General features: G+C 37.5%; 1 protein-coding gene across 1 annotated transcript in view; it reads left to right on the forward strand.

The window, feature by feature from the left end:
* Positions 1 to 22,162, forward strand: part of NKAIN3 (sodium/potassium transporting ATPase interacting 3) — a 338,790-nt gene that overhangs the window by 312,167 nt on the left and 4,461 nt on the right. The window contains 2 exon segments of the mRNA XM_088175531.1: positions 1,080 to 1,140; positions 21,918 to 21,997. Of these exon segments, the coding sequence (XP_088031657.1) occupies positions 1,080 to 1,140; positions 21,918 to 21,997 (141 nt within the window).

A 22,162-nucleotide genomic window follows, 5' to 3' on the forward strand; every position in this document is an offset into this window, starting at 1 on the left:
GAATAACTATTTTAATTAGATTTTTTGAATGGACCAGAGGAAAAGGAGTGTTCTTAAAACTAATCTCTCAGCTATTTTTGAAATCTCTTATGAAGAGTCTTTTCAAGGCTTTCAGATAGCATGAATTGTGTACAGCTGGACAAATAATATTTTCTCAAGATGGGACATGTCTGGCTGTGCAGTTTAATAGGTTTCCTTGCCCAATGGGATTTCCTTCATCTTTGGTCATGGTCATAAGAAAACATTTTGTCTATATGGATAAGGAGTGAGTAGAGTTCTATTTCTTGATCCTAAAGATCTTAATCCCTTCCTCTTGGTGGCACAAGTGACGCAAATCTGGGTTAAGGAGGATGTTTTCGTGGGTGCTGCTGATAAAATAATGGCATGGTTTGACTGGTGTTGTTCTTTGGGGAAATGATACTGTTCATTTCCTGCATAGCTAACCTGAATTACCAATAAGGTGTTTCCTGATGTCAGTGAATCATAACCCAGTTTTAGTGTTCAGCTACATCATGACAATTCACCTATCAGTTTAAAATTTTGCCTAACAGTTCTTCACTGGGACACTTTATGTAGCACCAAAAGACATTTCTTGTGGTTTCCATAAAAGTGTTACTATGACTTAATTCTGTAGCAGTCAATAAATATTTTAGCATTTTAGTAAGTATGTGAGGTGCATAGGGGGCCCCCATTCATGTGGGAAAAGCCACGTGAGACCAGAGGTATTGAAGAACAAAGAAATGTAAATAATAGCTGAACATCAGGGTACAGATGTTTTCTACCAGTATTACTCAGTAGCAGTATTCGTCAATACTGATCCCAGTGGGACTAGGAAAATATTTTAAACTATAAAATGCATATTTATATAAATTTATAAAATATATGTTATACAACGTGAGCAAAAGAGAGGAAATTAATTTTGCTGTTTGTGACCGTATGCACTGAAATTTGTAAATGCAGGAAATAGAAGTAAATATCTTTAAAATTTAGCTGTGATACCTGTGTATATCACTGTATTAAAGGCCTTATAAGTGTTCAATGTGTTCTAACGATGGCTTTTTCCTCTTATTTTCACACAGCTGATTGGATTTGTGTATGCCTGTTATGTGATCAGTATTTTCATGGAGGAGGAGGACAGCTGTAAGTACTGATACACACCTCACCATCTCTGGAACCAAGGTACCTGGGCTGAGACAGTCTTGTATTGAATTACCAAGGCAAAGACCAAAGCTTGAAAAATGGCAGAATCTGGCATTCGTGTACACAACCAATTATGCCTAGAGACATGCTTATTTAGGTACTAACAAGTTACCGAGGTAGGACTTCTGAACCTGCACTTTCTGAACTTCTTCATAGAGATTTGTCAACCTCTTACATGAGCCACAGTCACAGTGACAAAAATTCTGTGACCCATGTTGCATCCATATAGACATATATGTATGTCTTTATGTATGTACATTTACATTTGAATCAAAGCTTCTGAAGCCTCTTAATCTATTTTTTCCAAAGGACAGCTTTAAAATTAATGGAGAGGACAGACCAAGCCATTTACAGTGTGCAGCATCACTCTGATCAGTAATTAGGTAAACCTGATTAATGCTTACAGGCACCTAGGCCATGTATTTAAAATGCTGGCCCCATATTCTTAACTTGCTTTTGTCAATAAAACCCTTATATAGATACTCATATTGTTCCTAAGGTTTGAAAATGTGCACACCTTAAGAAAGTATTACTCAAAAAGTCGTTAAGAGAGTATTAGAAAAATCTGAATATGCTGAACATTTTGGTAGGATGCTGTGTGAAAAGTGGTTGTGAGAATTGCCTGAGGATGTCACCATACCCACATGATTAGGATGGCCATTGGTGAAAGCAGTAGAGAGAATGGAAAAATATCGGATGAGTGGAGGAGCAAATACAAGAACAAACTTAAAAAAAGGACAGCATGTGATCATTTAAATTACTTCCTCTCATTTATAAGGAGGTAAACAGTAAAATAGCTCTCTCTAGGGGGGAAAAAAGAACAAATGTCAATAGCATTTTATGGTTATAGGATAAATAACATGCAACCAAATACTTATTTATAAACTTTTATTCATAAATATTTACACAGTTGTTTTGTTTCTTCACAGAATAGGTCTAGTGGGTGGATATCATAGGAAAAATTAATCTAGTTTGTAGGAAAGTATTTGATAATACCTGGAAAATTTTATTGAAAACATAATTTAAGTAATCCATGTCTGTGATGGAAAAGCAGATTGTTTCATTGAAAACAGTGTGAAGGACTATAAACAAAATATTTTTCCATTGCTACAAACGGTACAATGTTCAGTTCTCCATCATAATGCAACAGACATTAGTATCAAATCTATTTTAACACTTTCATTCAAAGGTTTTTATTAGGAAGAAAATATATCAGAGAGATTCTCAGATAAAATTGAGTGCTGAGGAGCCATAAGGATGTTGTGCACATTGGAAAGGCAAAAGGAGCCTGGATAAAAATGGGTGTTGTAAAGGAGAAATATGAACACTTGGAGAAGAAACATCAAATTTAGGGCTTGAGGAGAAAAAGTCCAGAAAATGCTTCCTGGGAAAGCTGAAAACTGCCAGTTAGGCAGGAACTGGTGACACAGGATACCGCAGATGGCTGTATAGTTTGGGATGTATAAACACAGTCTTTGCTCGGGGAAATCCAGGCACTACTCCTTTCCTTATGGCAGTGATGCAGTAGCCACAGCAGTAGCCAGGGCTCCATAAGGATAGCTGGAAATTTCAGGCCTGCAGACTGATGAGGAAAACAGAAACTACAATGCCTTTGAAGAATCATTGTGTGCACATGCACACCCACATGCAAACACAGATGCATCTGTACCTGGAAAGACAGAACCTTCCCTTTTTACACAAATAACCTATGTTATGTATGTGTGTTATATAACACATAAATATGTTATATTACCATAGGGTTTGTTTAGCCCTTTATAGTGTGCTTCACAAACCCTGTTTCAGGCATGTGAAAGACAAAACTCCCAGCAAAGAATACATGTTCATGGAAACTGCAATCGTGTGCTACAGAACATATGTGGTTTGCTATTCGAGGCCTCACAAGAGGGTTTTTGTCAAGTTAAGGGCTCTGTTCACTTTGAAATCATGTCTATTTCAGAAGAGATGGGGGCTGATTCATTTTCCTCTGATGGTGAGCCCACCTAATTTTCTTTTGAGGGTTTTGGGCCATACGATATAGATGCAAATTTAAATCACTGAGAATGGAGAATAGGTAATGTATTTATCAACCAATAAAACACATCAAGTGCTAAAGTGATCCAGTATGTAGAACTAAACCAGTTCCCATTCTCTTCAAATGGCTCAGGGGTCTGCATTTAATTTCTGCTTATCTTTCAGAGCTGTCAATGACATTTGTTCCTCTGTTACAAGTGAAAATCACCTCACTTACCTGGGAAAATATGGTGCAATGTCCTTTGTTAGGAATGGACAAATTTCCCACTTCACTTGTATCTTTACACTTGATCTTCTATACTCTTGTGTGAATAGGTTTTTTTGGTTGGCAGAGAATGGCCTGGGGCAGGGACAAGAGTGGTGCAATAAAGGAAGGAAAAAGAGGAGCAAAGAAGTGTAATAGATGCAGCTAAGAGATTTTACAACCATGGGAAAGAAGTAATTTCTGATTTGCTACTTTTTTATTGCCTTCTAAGGTTCTGAATTGGATCAAAAGCAAATAAAGAGCCCTTTAATATCTCACTTTGTGTCTTAGTGCCCATTCGTGTTTTAGAGCCCTCTATGCTTATAGATAAATACATTATAGACAAATGTTAACCCTTTCATTGGAATCCCACAGATATGTTTTGAGTAAAGAAACATCTATTTAAGGCACAGTGAGAAAATGGTTTGGTTTGATAATTAACTGTGAAGAACAGGACTTATTATGGAGAAATTCACATTGCTAACTTGCAGCATAATGGACAGAAAATTATCCTAGATGTAAGCACAATGGGGCTTTGAAACAGATTCAAAGTACACAGTGTTTACATTAGGATAAAAGTCTGAAAACCTGCAACTAAGACCAGTTTTATGCATTTTAATATGATGCAGCAGATCTTTTTCTTAGGTAGATGCAGCTATTCCTTCATATTTTAGCAGTAGTTTGCACAGAATAAATCCTCAGCCATCTTCGTGTCAAAGCCTCCCTAATTAAATATACTCTGCAATATTCAGTGCATCGAGTTAACCCCAATTCTTGGTCTAAAACCCATCAGGCAGACTTAAAAATTAATAATAGCTGCCTGTTTAGCCTCTGTGCAGTGCTTAAATGGGTTTTGAGCCTGACATTTCAGCTGATGGACACTTTTCTGAACAGTAATAATGCTTGAGGAAACATTTATTTCCAGCTATTGCTCACCTTACCTACGTTTCATACTGTAGTTAACTTTTACTTCGAAGGAAGATGGTAGCAGGTCAAAAGGAATGAAAAAGAAAAGGAACATATAAAAGGCACACTACAGTAGTGGGGTTAACACCTTCCATCATTCATCCTAATGTAAAAGTCTATTTATATCTCTTCCCTTCGTTTTTTTCATTTCTTTCTTTGTAGATCTATCAGTCTTTATAAGCCCTTTTGAAGGAGTAGAATGTGTGAAATTTGTAATCATAAAAGCCTGTCACTATCCTGTTTGTGAATAATTTTCTCCTAAAAATGAACTCAGAAACTGATTTCCACCTTGTCAGAGTTACTGTTTTAATTCAGTGGAGTCTGGAGACTAGGCAAAATACATTGCTAAAATTATGATTAAATTTCTAAATAGTTTCTGGACTTTTTTGAGAAACAGTTGATAGCACTACTGCTAAATACCAGTTCATAAATGTGACACTGACACACGTCAGAAGTGATGGTTCTGTACTGTACTGGATTTTGTGAAGTGGAAACTGATTTGGAAACAAATTGCATAAGCAAATAGCAGTGAAATCAGAGAAAATTTGCCACAAAACTACAGTTGTGATTTCAGCATTTTTACAAAAATGAGGCTGAAATGCCAAAAGGCAAATCCAATGAAATTTAAACCTCTTTTGTGCATGGGCAAAAATAAAGGTAAGGGCTTCCATTCACCATGAAGATTTATCCCCTAAATGAAAATACAAGAACAAAACTAATGAAGAAAAAAAGGATTGTCTTTTTGTCTATCCTCTATGTTAGTCGTGTTCAGAGCTCAACTGTACTTTCAGAAGAGAGGAAGATGAATTTGTTTTTACAAATTACAAATTTATCCATATTGTGGTACCAATATGACTCTCCATATGCTATCATTAGAAAGATATTAAGTAAAGCGAGATACATTATTATTTCCTCTGAAAATCTACTGCATTGCCTTATCTGACACATGGCATTACATTCATACACGCCATTGAGCATCTGTTGTCAGTAATCAAACAAGAGAGAAAGAATTTTATATCATATTTAATTTAATATTTATAGTTACATAGGAGGTCCAGCAGTGATAAATTTCTTATAAATAGGCTATATTTTTGCAAAGTGAATAAAGAACTAGCTAGTAATAGCTAATATTAAAAATATTTTATTACCTTTATATATAAGTATCCAAGTTTCCTTAACTAAGGAGATTTTGGGAACCCACTACTACTACCTTTACATTAATTGCAATTGTACATGCCATTGAGTCCATTTACCTTCTGAGAAGAGAATTTTTTGTGATAAAATGTTTAATATCAAGAATCACCAAGTAGGAGGATTCTGCAGTACTCTTCTGTTGGGCAATACAAGAATCAAACATCCCTAGTCAACAACTGTCTTAAATTATCTTCTTGAAGATGAGGACTTAACAAATCTTGTCAAACAGCAGCACAGGTCATCACCGGGCTTTAACACTCACTACTCTCACCTTTAAAACATAATGACTTGAAACAAAATGTGTTGTTCCTGTCCAGTGGATGAGTATGTTTGACACAGACTTTTAAAATTATAGTAAGTTTTACTGCTTGGCAGTGAAACAGCACTATAAGCTGCCACATTGACAGCATTCTCCTGACTTTAGCATTTTTGGAAAATGGGAGTGACTACCAGTATTTTTGGAAGGCTTGAAAGCAGTTTGCATCTTTCTGTTCATCTGAACAAGAAACCCAAAACCCCAGAAATTTGATTCACCTGTTTTTGGAAAAACAGCAGAACCAGGTATTTTTGCTAGTATACATATTTCTAGGCACAGAATAGTAGTGGATTCATAACCAGATGTATTCTGTAGTTCAACTGAACAGTTTTCTCTCTGCAGAGATGAGGTGTCCTCAAAGGTGGTCTGTGACATCTGGAAAGCCAGGGAGTCCAGCCAATGCCACAGATGGTTCCTGCTGCTCCTTGCACTGAGGTGCTGCCACATGTCAGTGTGGCTCATTCCCTGCTAGCAGCCTCTGTCATCATCTTGCAGACACCTACCATGAACTGAAGGAAGGGCTGTGGTGTGACCAGAAATGTCACCAGACACATCCAGGGGACTTCCTCAGTTCAGCTTGTGGCCCAGGAAAACCCCACCAGACTTTTAATTGAGACAAATGTCAAGTTGCAGTTTCTGTAGACCCTAGAGGTCTGTCCAGGTGGACTTAGTTGATTCGATGCAGACTCTTCTGTTTACTACCCTGCTTATACCTGACTCCACTTTCTTCTGTAGTGGCAATCTAAAGGATAAACCTCTGTTCTAACAACACTTCATGGTTTAACAACACTGTATGGTCTGCAGTCCTATTTTTGTCCTCTTTATTTATCTTTAGCCTTAGTGTGTGAATTACCTGAAAATGCATGCTAATTCCTACACTAAACTAATACAATGAATTCTGAAGCATTTAATAAAGGAAGAAATACTGCAGGGATGTTACACTATTTAAATTACATCTACATACTGCTTCAGTTTATTTTTGTTTCTTTTTACTTTTTTTTTTTTTTTTACATTCAGTTATACATTGCCTGAGAAAGCATTTGTTCTAGTTCCTATGGAAACATATGCATAGATATAATGCACACAACTAAGGGTAAAATCTTTGAGGTGGTGTAAAATAAAAGCAACTAAACAATATAAATATAAATACTAGAAAAAAAAATCATGATTCTAGAAAGGTTATTGCAGCAAAGGTATTATCCCTTTTCTTTATTTTTTCTTATTAAAAACCGTGGATGAATAATCTGTCACAGGAAAGCAAATCTAAAAACAAATATTTGTACTCATGCTATTGTCTCCTTTTACATTGCCCTATCAAAATGTACAAAATGGTCTTCATTTCCAATTGTATTCTCCATTGACTATTGCAGAACACTGTCCTAAGAGAGAGTCTTTAAATAATAGATGGTGCATAGTGTACAGAAAGGGGAGTCTTAACTGTGGAGTATTTCTAGCAGTAGCAGAAGTTACCTGCTTGAAAATACCATATGTTTCATGTGGAATGCAACATGTAAGGTTTGTCCAGATAGGGTGCAAAGAGTGAGGAAATGGCATCATCTAAATGAAGGGTAAGCTAATTCCAATTTTTCATTTGTTGAACATAGCTTACTCTGAAGTGTGAATCAAATAACTTGAGTTTCTAAACCACTTCAGTAAAATATTTTAATCTATCTTCAGTAAAGAATTAATTTCTTAGTGTTGGGTTGCTTGAATATGTATGAAGATAATAGTCAAGACACCATTCCCATGCAAGCCAGCAGCTCATAGATTTTTCATTAAGGAAAGGGATAAATCACTCAAATAGTAAGAGTACCTCCAGTGCATTCCCACAATTCCTCCCTTAAGCACAAGTCAGAAATTTCTTCCTGAAATTCAGTAGAAAAGAATCACCTCAGTCACTTTAGCAAACATAATATTATTGGATATCCTCCAGAATATTATTAATAATATTATTATATTATTATTAATAACTCACAGCAGTAGTGATTAACTCACAGTACAGTTTTGAAATGTTCTTTTGTGGGTGGGGAAATCCCAAGTGCCCACAGCCAGCTGTGGCACAGACAGCTCAGTGGGTGAGGCATATTCTCCTCTGCTTCATACATTGAAATGACACTTGGTCATTTTCATCAAGTTGGACTTCTCCAATAATTGTTTTCTTTTTTGTAAAAAGTTGAGGAAGAGTTCAGGAGAGAGTAAAATTTAATATTTTTTTAAAGATCTCTGTTATACCAATGAATTGTGTGAGCATTCAGCTGCCAGAAGTTGCAGAGCTGCAATCACTAGTTTTCATCCACAGTTCTGGATTCTGATTCTAGAAATAAGAACATATATTATATGTAGTCACTTAAATGAGGCTTCAGGAGCACAAGTAAAGTATTTAGAAATACCTGTAAGGAAAGCAAAATAGATTTTATGTACTATTTTCAGAAAGCACGAACACAGTTTTCTGAGCAGAGATATGTGTCAGAATGGTATTATATCATCATGAGACAATTTTACCTGTTTTGATCAATATGTACACGTATATATATGTATAGATGTGTGTAGGTGGATATGTATATCCATATGGATGGGTATGTAGTTGAATATTTTGGCTCAAACTCAGGTATATACAGACTCTCCTTAACTTTGAATTGATTTCCAGACTGATAGCTAGAGATTTTTTTAAAGGCTGGTTCACTACTACCTGATCAATTTCTGTTTTACAAATATAACTAATGTTAAGGATTTCCACCATTGATTCAGAACATCCATACTAAATATATGGAAGAGTTTTTTATAACGAGGATGGTAAAACACTGGAAGAGGTTGTGCAGAGAAGTGCCCCATCACTAGAAACAAAACTGAACGTGAGCAGTCTGACCTAGATGAATATGTTCCTGCTTAGTGCAGGGGGATTGGGCTAGATGGGCTTTAAAGATTTCTATCTATGATCTATGATCTGGTGATTCTATGGATATTATATGCAGTGTCACATACAAAAAAAGAGGAAAAAAATACATATATACACATACACACATTTGTGCAACTATGTACAAATTCAACAAAGGCAAATGCTGGGTCCTGGACCTAGGGAGGAAAAATGCGTGCACCAGCCCAGCTGGGGGCTGACCTGCTGGGAAGCAGCTCTGCAGAGAAGGGCCTGGGGTCCTGGGGGACAACATCTGTCCATGGCCAGCAGTGCCCTGGTGGCCAAGAAGGCCAATGGTGTCCTGGGCTGCTTTAGGAAGGGCATTGCCAGCAGGTTGGGACAGCTGATCCTGCCCCTCTCCTCAGCCCTGGTGAGGCCACATCTGGAGTGCTGTGTCTGTTCTGGGCTCCTCAGGACAAGAGAGAAAAGGCTCTACTGGCAGTGAGTTACAAAGATCATTAGGGAAGTGGAGCATCTCTCTTAAGAGGAAAGGTTTTGGGAGCTGGGCCTGTTCAGTCTGGAGAAGAGATGACTGAGAGGAGAACTTACCAATCATACAGATTGGACAGGTGTCAGGAGGATGGGGCCAGACTCTTCTTGGTGGTCCCCAGTGACAGGACATGGGGTAGTGGGTACAAACCCAAACACAGGCAGATCCGCCTGAGTATGAGGGGAGAAAAAACTCTTTACTGTAAGGGAGGCAGGACACTGGCACACGCTGCCAGAGAGGCTGTGGAGTCTCTTTATGTAGCTATTCACCCATAGCAACCTGCTGCAGGTGAGCCTGCTTTAGCAGGTGGGTTGGACTACACAGTCTTCACAGGTCACTTCCAACCCCAACAAGTCTGATTTTGTGACAGAAGAGAATTATCTTCAGGCAGGAATATACTTATACTCATGCAGTTTTCTTTAAACTGGAGATTGTCCCTTCCCTTAAGATTTTTTGATTACTACTCTGTAATATTCTTATTAAAATGGGATAATAATTCTGATTTTAGGGCTTATATAATTTAATGAGAGTTCCTCAATTGTTCTTAGATCCGTGCATTGCTTCTCTACTCCCAAATACTCAGTATGCCCTTTTTTTCAACCGGCTCATTTTATTCTAGTTTCTACTAACCTAACTTAATATTGATTTTGTTTTAGTCTCCACCTTCCACCTCCTTGGCCTTTCTGTTTATATTAAATCTATCTTTAAATGGATGCTATCCCAACCCCCAGTTGCCAGCACCTTAGCCTTCTCACTTAAATTGCATCTATTGCTAAATCAATCTTACTCCAGCATCCAGCATTGCTCTCTAGAGCTTTCCACTCAACATCACATACAGGCCTAAGTGGTGCCCATTCCTGTCTGTACCTTTCATCCAGCTGCTCCATTAAAATGAAACCTCTTTACAAATCCATTTTCCACTTCCAGTAGCAATCCTCTTACTTCTTGGTTTCTGAATGGCAGCAGCCTTGTGTCTGTTTTAGTTTGTGGAGCTTAAAAAGAAACTTTCCGGACTCCCACTCTTCTGTGCAAATGCCATCTCTCCCAAATCTTAACTGTCATGCAGATAGGTTATCCTAATTTCTGGGTCTCAGCTGAAGTAACATCCATTTCATTGTTGCTGCTGCCTGAGTGGTAATTTCCCAGTCAGCAAATCGTGTCTAAGAGCTCTGTCTTGTAAAAACTGCTGCCTTTGGTGTAGGAAGCATAAGCCTGGAGCAAATGATGAAATAATGAAGGGGTGTGCTGAGCCAAGGGGGGCACAGGATTAGTTAGGCTCTACATTGGGCTGTAAACTGTCTTTGTGATATGCTGACAAGGAATCTGGGAATTCAGTGAACAGTTACAGCTGAGACAACTCTACCTACAGCTTCCCTGATGTGATGCATAACTCAACCTGTTTGACAGACCCGACAGACTTGCAGATGAATTAGCAGTTTCAGTGGTCAGAGTTCTCAATGCCTTTTCCTTTATGCCCACGCCTGGCCTGCAAGAGAGATGGTGAGGTTTCATCTCAGCAGAAAGAAAAGTCCTCCCTTCTTCTTTACAGATAATAGCCTCAAAAACTAAGACAGATCCATGCAGGCCACCTGAGCTGAGGCACTGCCACTGATTTATCCTGAAGATAAAGTTTGTTCACAATTCTAATAGCACTAAGCTTTGAAATACTGCAGTAGAAAAGCCAAAGCTGCTTGTTTCTTGTTTTAATGGAGTATCCAGACAAAAACCATAAATATAGGTCCCTTTTTTTCTAGTGGATTCCAATATATGTAATCATACATTGTAGCCTTAAAGGATATTCAAGCTGCCTAGAAAAATGGATAAGATAAATTCAAAAAGAAATGGCTAACCAGCACAAGTCAGTGAAGTACATTGAACCAAGCCATGAGTTTCAGGTAATAGTCCAGTGAATTTTGAAGATAATTTTATTTGGTAATGGAAACTTTCTCAAGATCTGGCAAAATTGAAAAAACTATCCACCACTTTATACATATCTGAAAATCTCAGGTCTGAATCTCATAAATCTAAAGGCAAACAGCATCTTCCACCAAGAAAAATTGTCAGTTTTGTTTGGAAGAGAAGGGGATAACCAATGATTACTGAGAAGGTCAAAGCAAGAGAAAGACCCTTGCAAATAAAGTATCACAAGAATTTCTTGGAAGAACCACATTCACAGGGCAAGAGAAAGAAGAAGTTATTAAGTTAGTTGGTTAGAGCATGATGCTAATTAACACCAAGGCTGTAGGTTTGATCCATGTATTGACCATTTGCTTAAGAGCTGGACACAATGATTTTTATGGATGCCTTCCTACGCAGAATATTCTGTGATCAAAATATTGAAACTAATTTAGGTGATAGTTGGTGAACACTTTTCTTTATCCTGTGAAATTCTTACCTCTTTTTGGTTCTCTTTACTGTGTTTCTGATGTTATCATAACTTCAGCCTTTCATAGACTAATCTTTTTAAATTCCTCCTGTTTTAAACTTTGACTTGTCTGTGTGTTGTGCTTTCTAGATTTTCTAGTTGTGCTGTTTCAACAGCCTTAATGGTTTCCGTATATAAGATAAGCAAGATTTATAGCAAGAAGTATTGTCTTAATAAATCAGGAGATATAGCTGTTGTGGTTTTTCCAGCTGGGCCAGTTGGTCAAATAAAATAAATTGCCTCTTCCTAGAAAAGCTGTTTTTCAAAAAGGCTACATTCTATTTATTGCATTTAGTCTGTATTGCTGATGTGCTTTATTAACTCTGTATCATAACAAGTCTCTCTCTTACCAGTGCTGTGAGATTTGGGTCATAGCTGGACTCACTTTAAACTTCATTTGACATTCTTTTGCCTTGAATCAGTAAATATACAGTTGGTTTTGCTAGCAGAAATTTAATCTGAGTTCCTCTGTGTTTTTCTCCATATCACAGACTACATACAGCAAAATTAAGCAATATTGTGTGACTCTCACCATTTATATGATGGCTCTTATTTCTCAGAATTAATTTCTACTCATTCTCTTTTCCTCCTTAATCACAACAATGTGTTATTTTGGAAGACTGAAATTCTAGAGTTACAAGGTTTTCAGAAAAGTGTCTTTTTATTTCATCTTTCTTCAGGGAGAATTTTTTTTATGGATGAGGGCAGTATTGCAATATCTTTCTTTTTCATTAGCAGATTGATTCACTGGTGGCTTCAAAGTGGGCATTAATCCTGTTACAGACTCTACTCCAGACATTCATCTTCCTCCTAATATGAAATGATACCATTTTCTAACAATGAGAAAACCATTTTCCTAGCCATCATGTTTGCTAACACATGTGATGTTTCTTTTTTCACTCCATCATATATGAGAAGACCACTGGTTATTTTAAGCTCCCATTTCATAACACTCTACCTTCTCAGGTCTATTTTCAAAGCTGAAAAAGTAGTCATTTTATGTTTTGGGGTGTTAAGGAGCTAATTTGAGTTGGTGACAGAGATGGCAATACCTAAATCCATATTAAAAGATGAGAAAGTTGACTTGAATGTAGAGATAGAGCAGGAAAAAAGCAATAAAAGTATGAGGAGAAATGGATTTCCTCATTTGCAGATAAACAGAGACAAATGGGTACTCATGGATGGACTTGGAAGTGATTAAGTAGTAAACTTAGCAGATATATCCATAGTGGCTGTAAAATTCTGGATGGTCATATATTTTGGGGTAGAATGAGGGCACCATAGAAGACCTTGATAGTTTATTTACTGGGGTTGGAAAATGCTCACGGGATACTGATAAACAAAAGATTATATTGCTGGCTTCCTCACTTTGAAAAACTAAAAGCAAGAAGAAACAGAAGATAAGAGCTTGTTGATTTGTACTCATTCACCAAGATAAAAAATTAAAAGGAAGATACTGAGAATCTGGAGATCACGAAAGATTTATCCACTTCTGTTTCCTATCTGTAGACTTTGATTGAGAGAAGGCACAGTAGGACCACAGGCTTCTGCTGAGAGGGATGTTCTGCTGGGATGAGAGGAGGGCTCCATCAGTGCTGGAGGAAACATTACCTGCTTAGCAGAGACAAAAATGTAGTTTGGATCTAAAGACACTAAAACCATGGGAGGTTTGTGGTGGAAAACTTTGGGGTCTGCCACCTCAAGGATTGAAGTAGACCACCCCACCCCTAAGGGAGGTGTAGCTGTGAGTGCAGTGTAGATGCAGGGTGGGCAATGCATACAATGCCCCACACAAAGGAGCAAATGTCAGGTGGTGAAGCAGGATTTCTACTCAGAATGTCACTCGTAGTCATGAGGGCAAAGGCAGAATGATAGATGAAAAAGAGGATGAGAAATGGAAACAGCTTTATCTGAAGTGGAAAAAAATGTTAAATAGTATTAATGGGTTTGATGTCATAAAGTGGAAAATAGCATCAGATCAGTAATCTTTTGAAAAAGGTGACACCTGATCTCTCAGGCTACTGGAAATACAAATTTTAGCATCTGTAGCAAATTCAAGATAACAAGTCTTTTGAGGTAAAGATGGTAGTTTTGTACCTGGATCCCAGCAAAGTCAGCTACTAATAAAAGAAGGGCCAGGAAAGAAGGAGACTTCTCTGACTGACAGCAAAAGACATTAACAGGCAGGCATATTAAGCAGATTTTAAAGCAAATAAAAAGGAGTAATAAAGGAAAGAAATATTGCAGCATAGGCTGAATGTGACAGAGCTTTAGTCAGCCAGACCTTTGAAGTGGATGTGTATGATTACCTTTATAGAAAACTTCCCCAAAATACTGCAACACAAAACTCATAAAAGGCAAAATTAATTGCATTATAAACTAGCACGCTTTTAAAATGGAAAACTGAAAGTTACTGGATCATACAGGACAGAAATGAGAGGCTTATAGCATTTCCTTCGTTGTTTTCTATGTCTGTGTAGCTGGAGGACCACTTGAGTCTCAGCCAAGTCTCTGGCTTCTTGATTTGCAGGTGTTCTGCTTGGCCTCCCAAATTCTTTCCGTGCCTCTAAAGCCTGCATGGTTTGCTGCTCCCCACTGCAGTCTCTGCTCGAGCAGCAGGCTGGCAGCTCCCTCCCTCTCTGGCTTGCACCCTGTGTTGTGCCATGAACACACACATTCTCCTGAAGGTTCACTTCACTTTTTATGAGACAAGTAAAGTTACAAACACATGAAGCAAATATCATGTCATAGAGGATGATAGTAGCAAATTTCAGAAGCAGTCTTTCATCCCTAGGAAGGTGGGAAGCTGGGAAAATCGAGATCACTCAGTGATAAGAAAAATCCCTACAGTCCTGTAACCTACTTTTATAAAATAAAATTAATGTTCTGTTGTGAATGGATGATGTGAACTTTCTTCAACACATAGAAATCCTTTCCTTCAAATGTCACCTGTGTTCTAATATGTCATGTATTTGATCTTGCAAATACTTTTCTCTGGGAATTTTATCTTTAATTATTCATTAGGGTTGAACAGGTTCAGCATTAATTTTAAAAATAGGCAACATTCATTTCTCATACTAAAATATCAGTGGCTTGTAGTTAAGGTTAGAAAAAGCAGCTGTGATATTCTTGGGTATATAATAACAAGGCAGTTATAAATACTTAAGTGTTGCCTCAAAAATAAATAATTGGATCATACTGACAAATAACTGAAGCCAAAAGAAATTCTATGGATACAAAGACAGGCCAGGAACAGAGCCCCATGGGACTCACCTGATAGGAAAAAAAACCTAACAACTTGAAAGAACAAAACACCTAACCTGCAACCTAGCAATGAACTGTAAGTGGAAAACATCAATTCCAATCGGTCTGAGCATCTGCACTGAACATTTTTGAAAGAACGCTGGAGTTTATGGCATCAAACTCAGCAGTAATATAAAGGCACACTAATACATAGCGTGTATCCTGAATCAGAATGCCAAAAAAAGATCAAAGCATAACTTCAAAAAGCAGATTCAGAGTTCTGTCTCTTTTGAAGTCAACTTGGACAGATTTATTCTGAAGATCACGTGTATGGAGGTGTGACTGAAGCTGTAAGAACCTTCTGTACAATAGTCTTGGGACTATCTGAGTTGCCCCTTTAGTGGATAGATTGGATGGATTAGTGGATAGAACTCAATGGTTTGTTTCTCTCCCAATATCATGTGCATGTAATTGATAGATGTAGTTTCTGGGCATGTAATCTCTTTTATGCACGATTCATTCTTCCTTTGCAGGCTTAATTTGTACATAGGTGGTATAGTAACTTAAAGTTACAATCACAGAACATTCTGCACCAAAAGGGAATAGATCAAATAGATCAAAAAGGGTGCCAGAAAGGGAAAAAGAAGTAATTAGTGAAGACTATTTTTTACTAATTTTACATCTCTAATTTTCTGACTGTATTATAAATTATCTAGGAAGTTTTAATTAGAATGATTTACAATTTACTTTGGTCATATGCAGGAAGAAATCTGCCCTTCACTATATTTGAAATCTCGGACTAGAACTAGCAATAGCACCTTTAAATACAAGCCTCAGGAAAAAAAACCCCAAAAAACAACAAAGCAGCTTTATTTGTTTGAAATGTTTTTAAATACAACTTCTATATATTAGTATTCTCACTAGGATGTTAACATTTTCATTAAAATGAGGAACAGAAAAATATAGAGGCCTATAAAGGAAGAAAATATATCATCAGACATAGTTTGAATTGCATTGCTGAAGAATAACTTAAGTCACAGCCAACTGTATTGAGATGTATGGGCTGGTTGATGCCCAAGCTGGTAAGTATTTAGAGAGAGTGCAGTACAACATTTTAAAGCAAAATGGAAGACTACTTCTCATCAACTTAAACTTTGAATGTGCGTTGGCAGATAGCACAATGTCAGGAAAAATGAATGTTTTCTAAAGTCTAAAGGAAACAATTTATTCATACCTGCAGTGTAAAGTATATATATTTTTTAAAATACTAAATTAGTGATAGTAATTTTAGTAAATATTACTTGATAGTAAATATTTTCCTACATGCTTTAAATGTGATAACCGTACTTTTCTAGGGACTTTTACCATGTAGAAGCCAGGAGTCCTTAATGACTTGAAAGTGACTGAAAAATCCTTACTTTTAGGGGAAAAAAACCCAGCAAAACACCATAATCAGCCAGGCTGTCACTTAGTTTCACTAATGGGATGGTATGGCTGTAAATAGCCTTCAAAGGCATGGCATGGAGAAGATTTTTGAAAGACACTTTCAGATTTGGAATGACTGGGGAGGTCTGGGTTAAGAAGGTTTAAGCAATTTTCACTTCCTAACATCTTAGATCTTCTTCATGCTTCCTTCATCTTACTGGGCAGTCATATCCTTGGAGAATAAATGGTATTGATATCTTGGATGTCACATCACTGGTTAAATGAGGAGAGAGTTCAGTAGCAAAGATCATGATAAAGATAAAATTTCCATGCCAATGCCCTTTCTAAGGCAGCCTGAGAGGATCCTTCTTTCAGTGCAGCCCTGTAGAGAAGTGTGGTACTTACATGTTACAAGGTAGAGCAGTTTTTAAATTATGATCTATCCCACTGGTGAAGACTAAGAAGAAAATCTGGTGCAAGTATCTTAATAATTACTGTGGATCATTGAAATATTCCCCTTCTAGCTTCCAGTAATAAAAATTTAGGTAAAAGGTGGTCTCTTAGTAATTTTCTGCCACTTTATCCTGTTTTAACCTGATTACCATCTGCCAGTACTTTATAGAGACAGAGCAGCAATCAGAGTGCCACAAATGATTCCTGATGTCTCTTCTTCTCCCTTCCTTAATTGTCCTGCACACATTTTCCCCTCCTTTAGTCCTCTGCATAAATGAGAAGCTATTCCTGTGATCCTGCAATGGACTGTGTGATTCTTCTGCTACATGACTTGAGACTTAGGTGTCCAGGCTTAGTATGAGGAGGGGGAAATGGGTAGTGTTGGCTCCAGACAGACAGCTGGGTGCAGTGAAGAGTGCAAGGGCAGTGGATCTCTTGAGGATAGAAAGCAATTGAAAAAGCAGTTTTTTCAGGAAAAAAACAGCTTATCTGGAAAGTTTATATAAGCTACAAGTGCAAATATTGGAAAGTCCAAAGTTTGGACTTTATGCCATAGCACTGACTTATTATCAATCCCCTCATTTTGCTTCCTCTTTCTAAATTATTTTGGTTCCTTTCTGCTTGTTACACCCTCCTCGGTTGCATACCTTTTCTTAAGGAATGCAATTGCATTGATACATTGCCATTCAAAAAAATCTCAGTACGAAGGAAAATAACTCAGTGCAAAATAGTATTAAGGTAATAGGTTAAGAAAATCTTCTGTACATAAAACTACAAGTTTGAGCTGCTGCTAGCCTGCCTCTGTCTTGGAAAGGGGACAGCTGGAGGTGCCAACCATTTGAGCCAACAGCTTTGGGGCTTACTTCCATTTATAAAATGGAGAGGCAAACATCAGTAGGATATAACGTATTCCAGGCCAAGAGACAGCAGGATTTACCAAGAATTGTGGTGTTGCCATATTGCTGCTCTCTTCATGCCCTGCACCTCCAGACATGCTTAGAATTTTCCAACTTTGAAAGAAGAAATTAGTAATATTCCGATGAGCTGACAAGCTCTGGCAGCTGTTTGCACAAGGCCTGCCAGCAGGTCAATGGGATATTGCCAGAGAAGCTGAATTTCAGATGAGAGGGTGGAAAAGGAGGAAGGATTGTTTTTTCCTGAGCTCTGATTCTTTTACGCTCACTTCAAAGGAAAGCAAATTTTAACTTGCATATGGGTGAATGCGCTGGATAAATGGTAGTAAGGCAACCTGAATGTCATCTGTCTAGAAAAGAATAACCCTCAAAATTACTGATGACAGTGGATACACTTTCTTCAGCCAGCAGCATGCTGCACTTTTCTCACTCAGGCAGATTATGACAACTGTTCCTCTGATATGGCCCGTGAATGAATGAACATCACTCTAATGGACTGCCTGCGGTGGACAGCCAGCACAGATTTGCACTTCCAAGCACAGCAGGTAGTGAACTCTAAAGGAACATTTCATACTGGCCATTAAGCATCCAGCATGACCACAAAACTGAGGTGACACAAGGAGAGAGCAATTCCCTGGGAACAGGGATCATGTTTTGCAGCCAGCTGCAGATAAAATAACCAGCTTCTGCTGTAACCTGCTATTATCTGTGGGGTGCAAAAAAATCCTCTCCCTAGGATTTTAAGTTTCTCTCTGCGTGACTGTAGTTAATGACTGGACTACATGGGGTGTTCGTTATTTAGTGACTGAATATCTCTACTGCTGACAAGTTGTGGTTGTTGGTTTCCTTTGGGTTTGTTTTGTTTTGTTTTGTTTTTAAAGCATAGTACTATAGAACTGCATAGAACACTTTTTAAATTGAACTTTCTTCCAGGCTTATGCAACTTTCTGAAGGTAATTAATGTAGTCCTGTGAATCTATGGCAGAAATTATCCATAATCCATGAACCAGGTAGAAATAAACAAAAACAAATATTTTATATCGTCCCTAAACCATTATTTTCCTCTTGGAAAACCTACATAAATGTTGCTGTTATTTGCTCTTGGCCAATTAAATAGAGGTATATATGCATCCAAAACTTCATTCAGTGTAAAGTTTTAAGATATTTGATGCCTGTTTACACTGAAATGTAAGCAATAATGCCTTTGCCTCCAATGAAAATAAAAATGAAATTTTCCATGTTTAATGCCACTTGTGGTCTTAGTCCTGGAAGACTACTAATTATAAGGGATGAAAATACCAGGTAAAATCAAAATGAATTTTTAAAACTGAAAGTAGCTTATAATTCAAATAATTGATGATGATCTTCATATTAAAGAGCTATAAGCCATAAAATAGAGTGCATAATGAAAAATGGCACATTCCATTGCCTTGTCTGATGGAACAGCTTCTTGCCTTGAGAATGAGCTTCACATAAATTTTAAGGTGAACTTCAGCTTTAATACTGCATAAGATATCTTGGATTGCAAAAGAGAAAGCCTCTGCTAAACAGGTTTGAGCAGCTCTTCTCAACACTTGCTGGATGGTACTATTAAATATATTCTCCTTGTCAGAACAAAGACACGTCTCTGTTGTCAATCATTAATACATCTCAACTTCATTTCTTACTCGAAAAGATTTGTTGGTTGAAAGGCTAGTTACTTTAAATTCTCTCCCTGATTAGAATTGCAGATAATGCTTGTGATTGCTGAGAGGAATGACATGTGGTTCTGAAGTGGTGAATTGCCTCAAAAACATTCTTTTAGCTCCTTGTGTTAACATGTGCTCAATTAAAAAAAAAAAAAAAAAAAAAAAAAAAAAAAAGACAAAACAAAAAAAACCCTCCAGACCATTGGAAATCGGGGAAAATTAAAGTGCATAACAAAAAAAACCCCAAACAAACAGAAAACCCCACGAAAACAAACAGACAAACAAACAAACAAACAAACAAACAAAAATCACTGTGAACATGATTTATTCTAAGAAATTATTCAGTGAATATGCAATGTATTAGACATCTAGCATGTAGCTCTGAGGTTCCCAACACATGAAGGAGATCAATCTATAAAAGCAGGTCCAGAGGAGGGACATCAAGTAGATTAGAGGGATGGAGCACCTCTCCTATGAGGAAAGGCTCAGAGAACTGGGATTGTTCAGCCTGGAGAAGAGAAGGCTTCAGGGTGACCTGATTGTGGCCTTCCAGAACCTGAAGGGAGCCCAAAAAAAAGATGGAGAGTGAATTTTTATAAGAGCATGTAGTGACAGGATGAGGAGGAATGGCTTCAAACTGAAAGAGAGTAGGTGTAGATTAGATTTTAAGAAGAAATTCTTTATTGTGAAACCGAGGAGACATTGAAGCAGATTGCCCAGAGAAGTTGGATGCCCCATCCCTGGAAGTGTTCAAGGCCAGGTTGGATGAGTAGCCTGCTCTAGTGGAAGGCGTCCCTGTCTATGGCAGAGAGGTTGGAACTACATGATCTTTAAGGTCTCTTCCAACCCAAATCATTCTCTGATTCTTTGGTCTAAAAATCAACTTTTACAACAGTTCATCTGCAACTATTTCCTCTGTAAGGATTTGATCCCACTAGTGCTGAAGTAAATTTTGATGCATGTTATGGCATATAGGGACAACATTCTGAAGGAGAGCTGCAACATGAAAGAAACACAGTAGAAAGAGGAGGTGCAGACAGGCTGGGGCAGGCACTTGGGCTGAGCAAAGCTCTTCAGCACATTATTTCCTGCTCAGACAGTTTTAAGAGAACAGTCTTGGGGTAGAGGTGGTGCTGTATGATTGAAGTACATCAAGTTCAGTTTTCAGCCATTTCTGGACTCAGGAGGAGAAGCAAACTGAAATCAACAAGAGCATTGTCACAGATTTCACTGGGTATTTCATTAGTCTGTCAATCTCTAAGCCTCATTTTCCCATCACCCCACCCTGGAAAAGCACTCTTTGTTGATCTACCTAGTGCACACATTGACTGGGAAAGGGCTGCTTTTTCATTCGTTGCTCATACAGCAATTAGCACAATGAGTATCAAAATTCTGCTTAGGACTTTTGTATATATGCTTATACACAAACAAGTGAAGGAGGTTGCTTCCTATGTGACGAAAGAATCCTACTGTACTGTGAATTTGTCAGCTCTGGACATGTCTGCAAAAGGCCCTTTGAAATCAGTAGAACAGTCTTTTCCACAAACCTGCTTTTAAGATTTCTAGGATAGCTTGAAACTGTGGCCTCTTGGAGCTGCTTAAAATCTTACCAAAATAACAAAATACAAGACTCAGACTAAAATGTCTTTTTAAAAAATCATTATCACCATAGAAGGAACTAAAAACTTCTCAAGACCACATTATTTCTGACACAGAAAGTAGAAGGATTCTGAAAAGGTGTCCTGACCCCAAGTTCATCCAGAGAAGATGCTGCTGGTTTTCCATATTTATTGATCACTTGTTTATTTTTAACTCAGCTCTCATGCCTTTGGTTTTTGTTGATGCTTTTCTACAAGTCCATTGAGCCTGAAGAGTTTAGGTGAAATTAGGTTCACAAGCTAAGCTGTTTCCATTGCCTAAATTCCTAAACACTTATAAAGGAGTTTATGGGGAAATATTAAATAAATTTTTTATATAATATATAGATATAATATATATGTATAATATATATAAAATTTATAAATAAATAAATATATATATACTGAGATTGCCCTAAAGACAGTCAGCTATTTTACCCCATAGTGGTTTCTCTTTACATGTTCTGCACATCCGTGAATGCTCCTTTTGCACACACACTGGCAAGGGTGTGTATGTCTGCTCATCCAACTGCTGCCTGTCTTTCCAGGCACGGGGCCAAATAGACCCCAAGGAAGACAGAGCATGGAGCCTTCTGTAAGCAGTTTCCACAGCATCTTTATCTACTTGGTTTATTTCTTGTATGCAAACCTGTGCATGCACTTAATTTTTTCTTTTTTTGTTTTTTGGGTTTTTTTAACATAATTTATCCACATTTCTTTTTCAGTTGACATATTTTCATTTCCATTTGTTCATTTCTGGAACTGTTGTATTTTCAGTTGATTTCATAGGTGGACTTGACACATACTCCTACCGACAGCCCCCCCAGGAACATGTTGAGTTAAAGCCTGTAAAGCCTGTAGGTAAGGTTCTGGTCCCACGGACCACATTAATCCTTCTAACTGAACTGAACTGAAAGCTAACCTTCTCCTAAAATAATTTGGGCATCAGATTACTGATAATTTAATTATATTTTAATTAGGACTTAATTAAAAATTAATCCACATAAAACATTCGAGTAAGG

The sequence above is a fragment of the Sturnus vulgaris genome, chromosome 1 (assembly GCF_052056855.1).
Source record: "Sturnus vulgaris isolate bStuVul1 chromosome 1, bStuVul1.hap1, whole genome shotgun sequence".
Taxonomy (NCBI): domain Eukaryota; kingdom Metazoa; phylum Chordata; class Aves; order Passeriformes; family Sturnidae; genus Sturnus; species Sturnus vulgaris.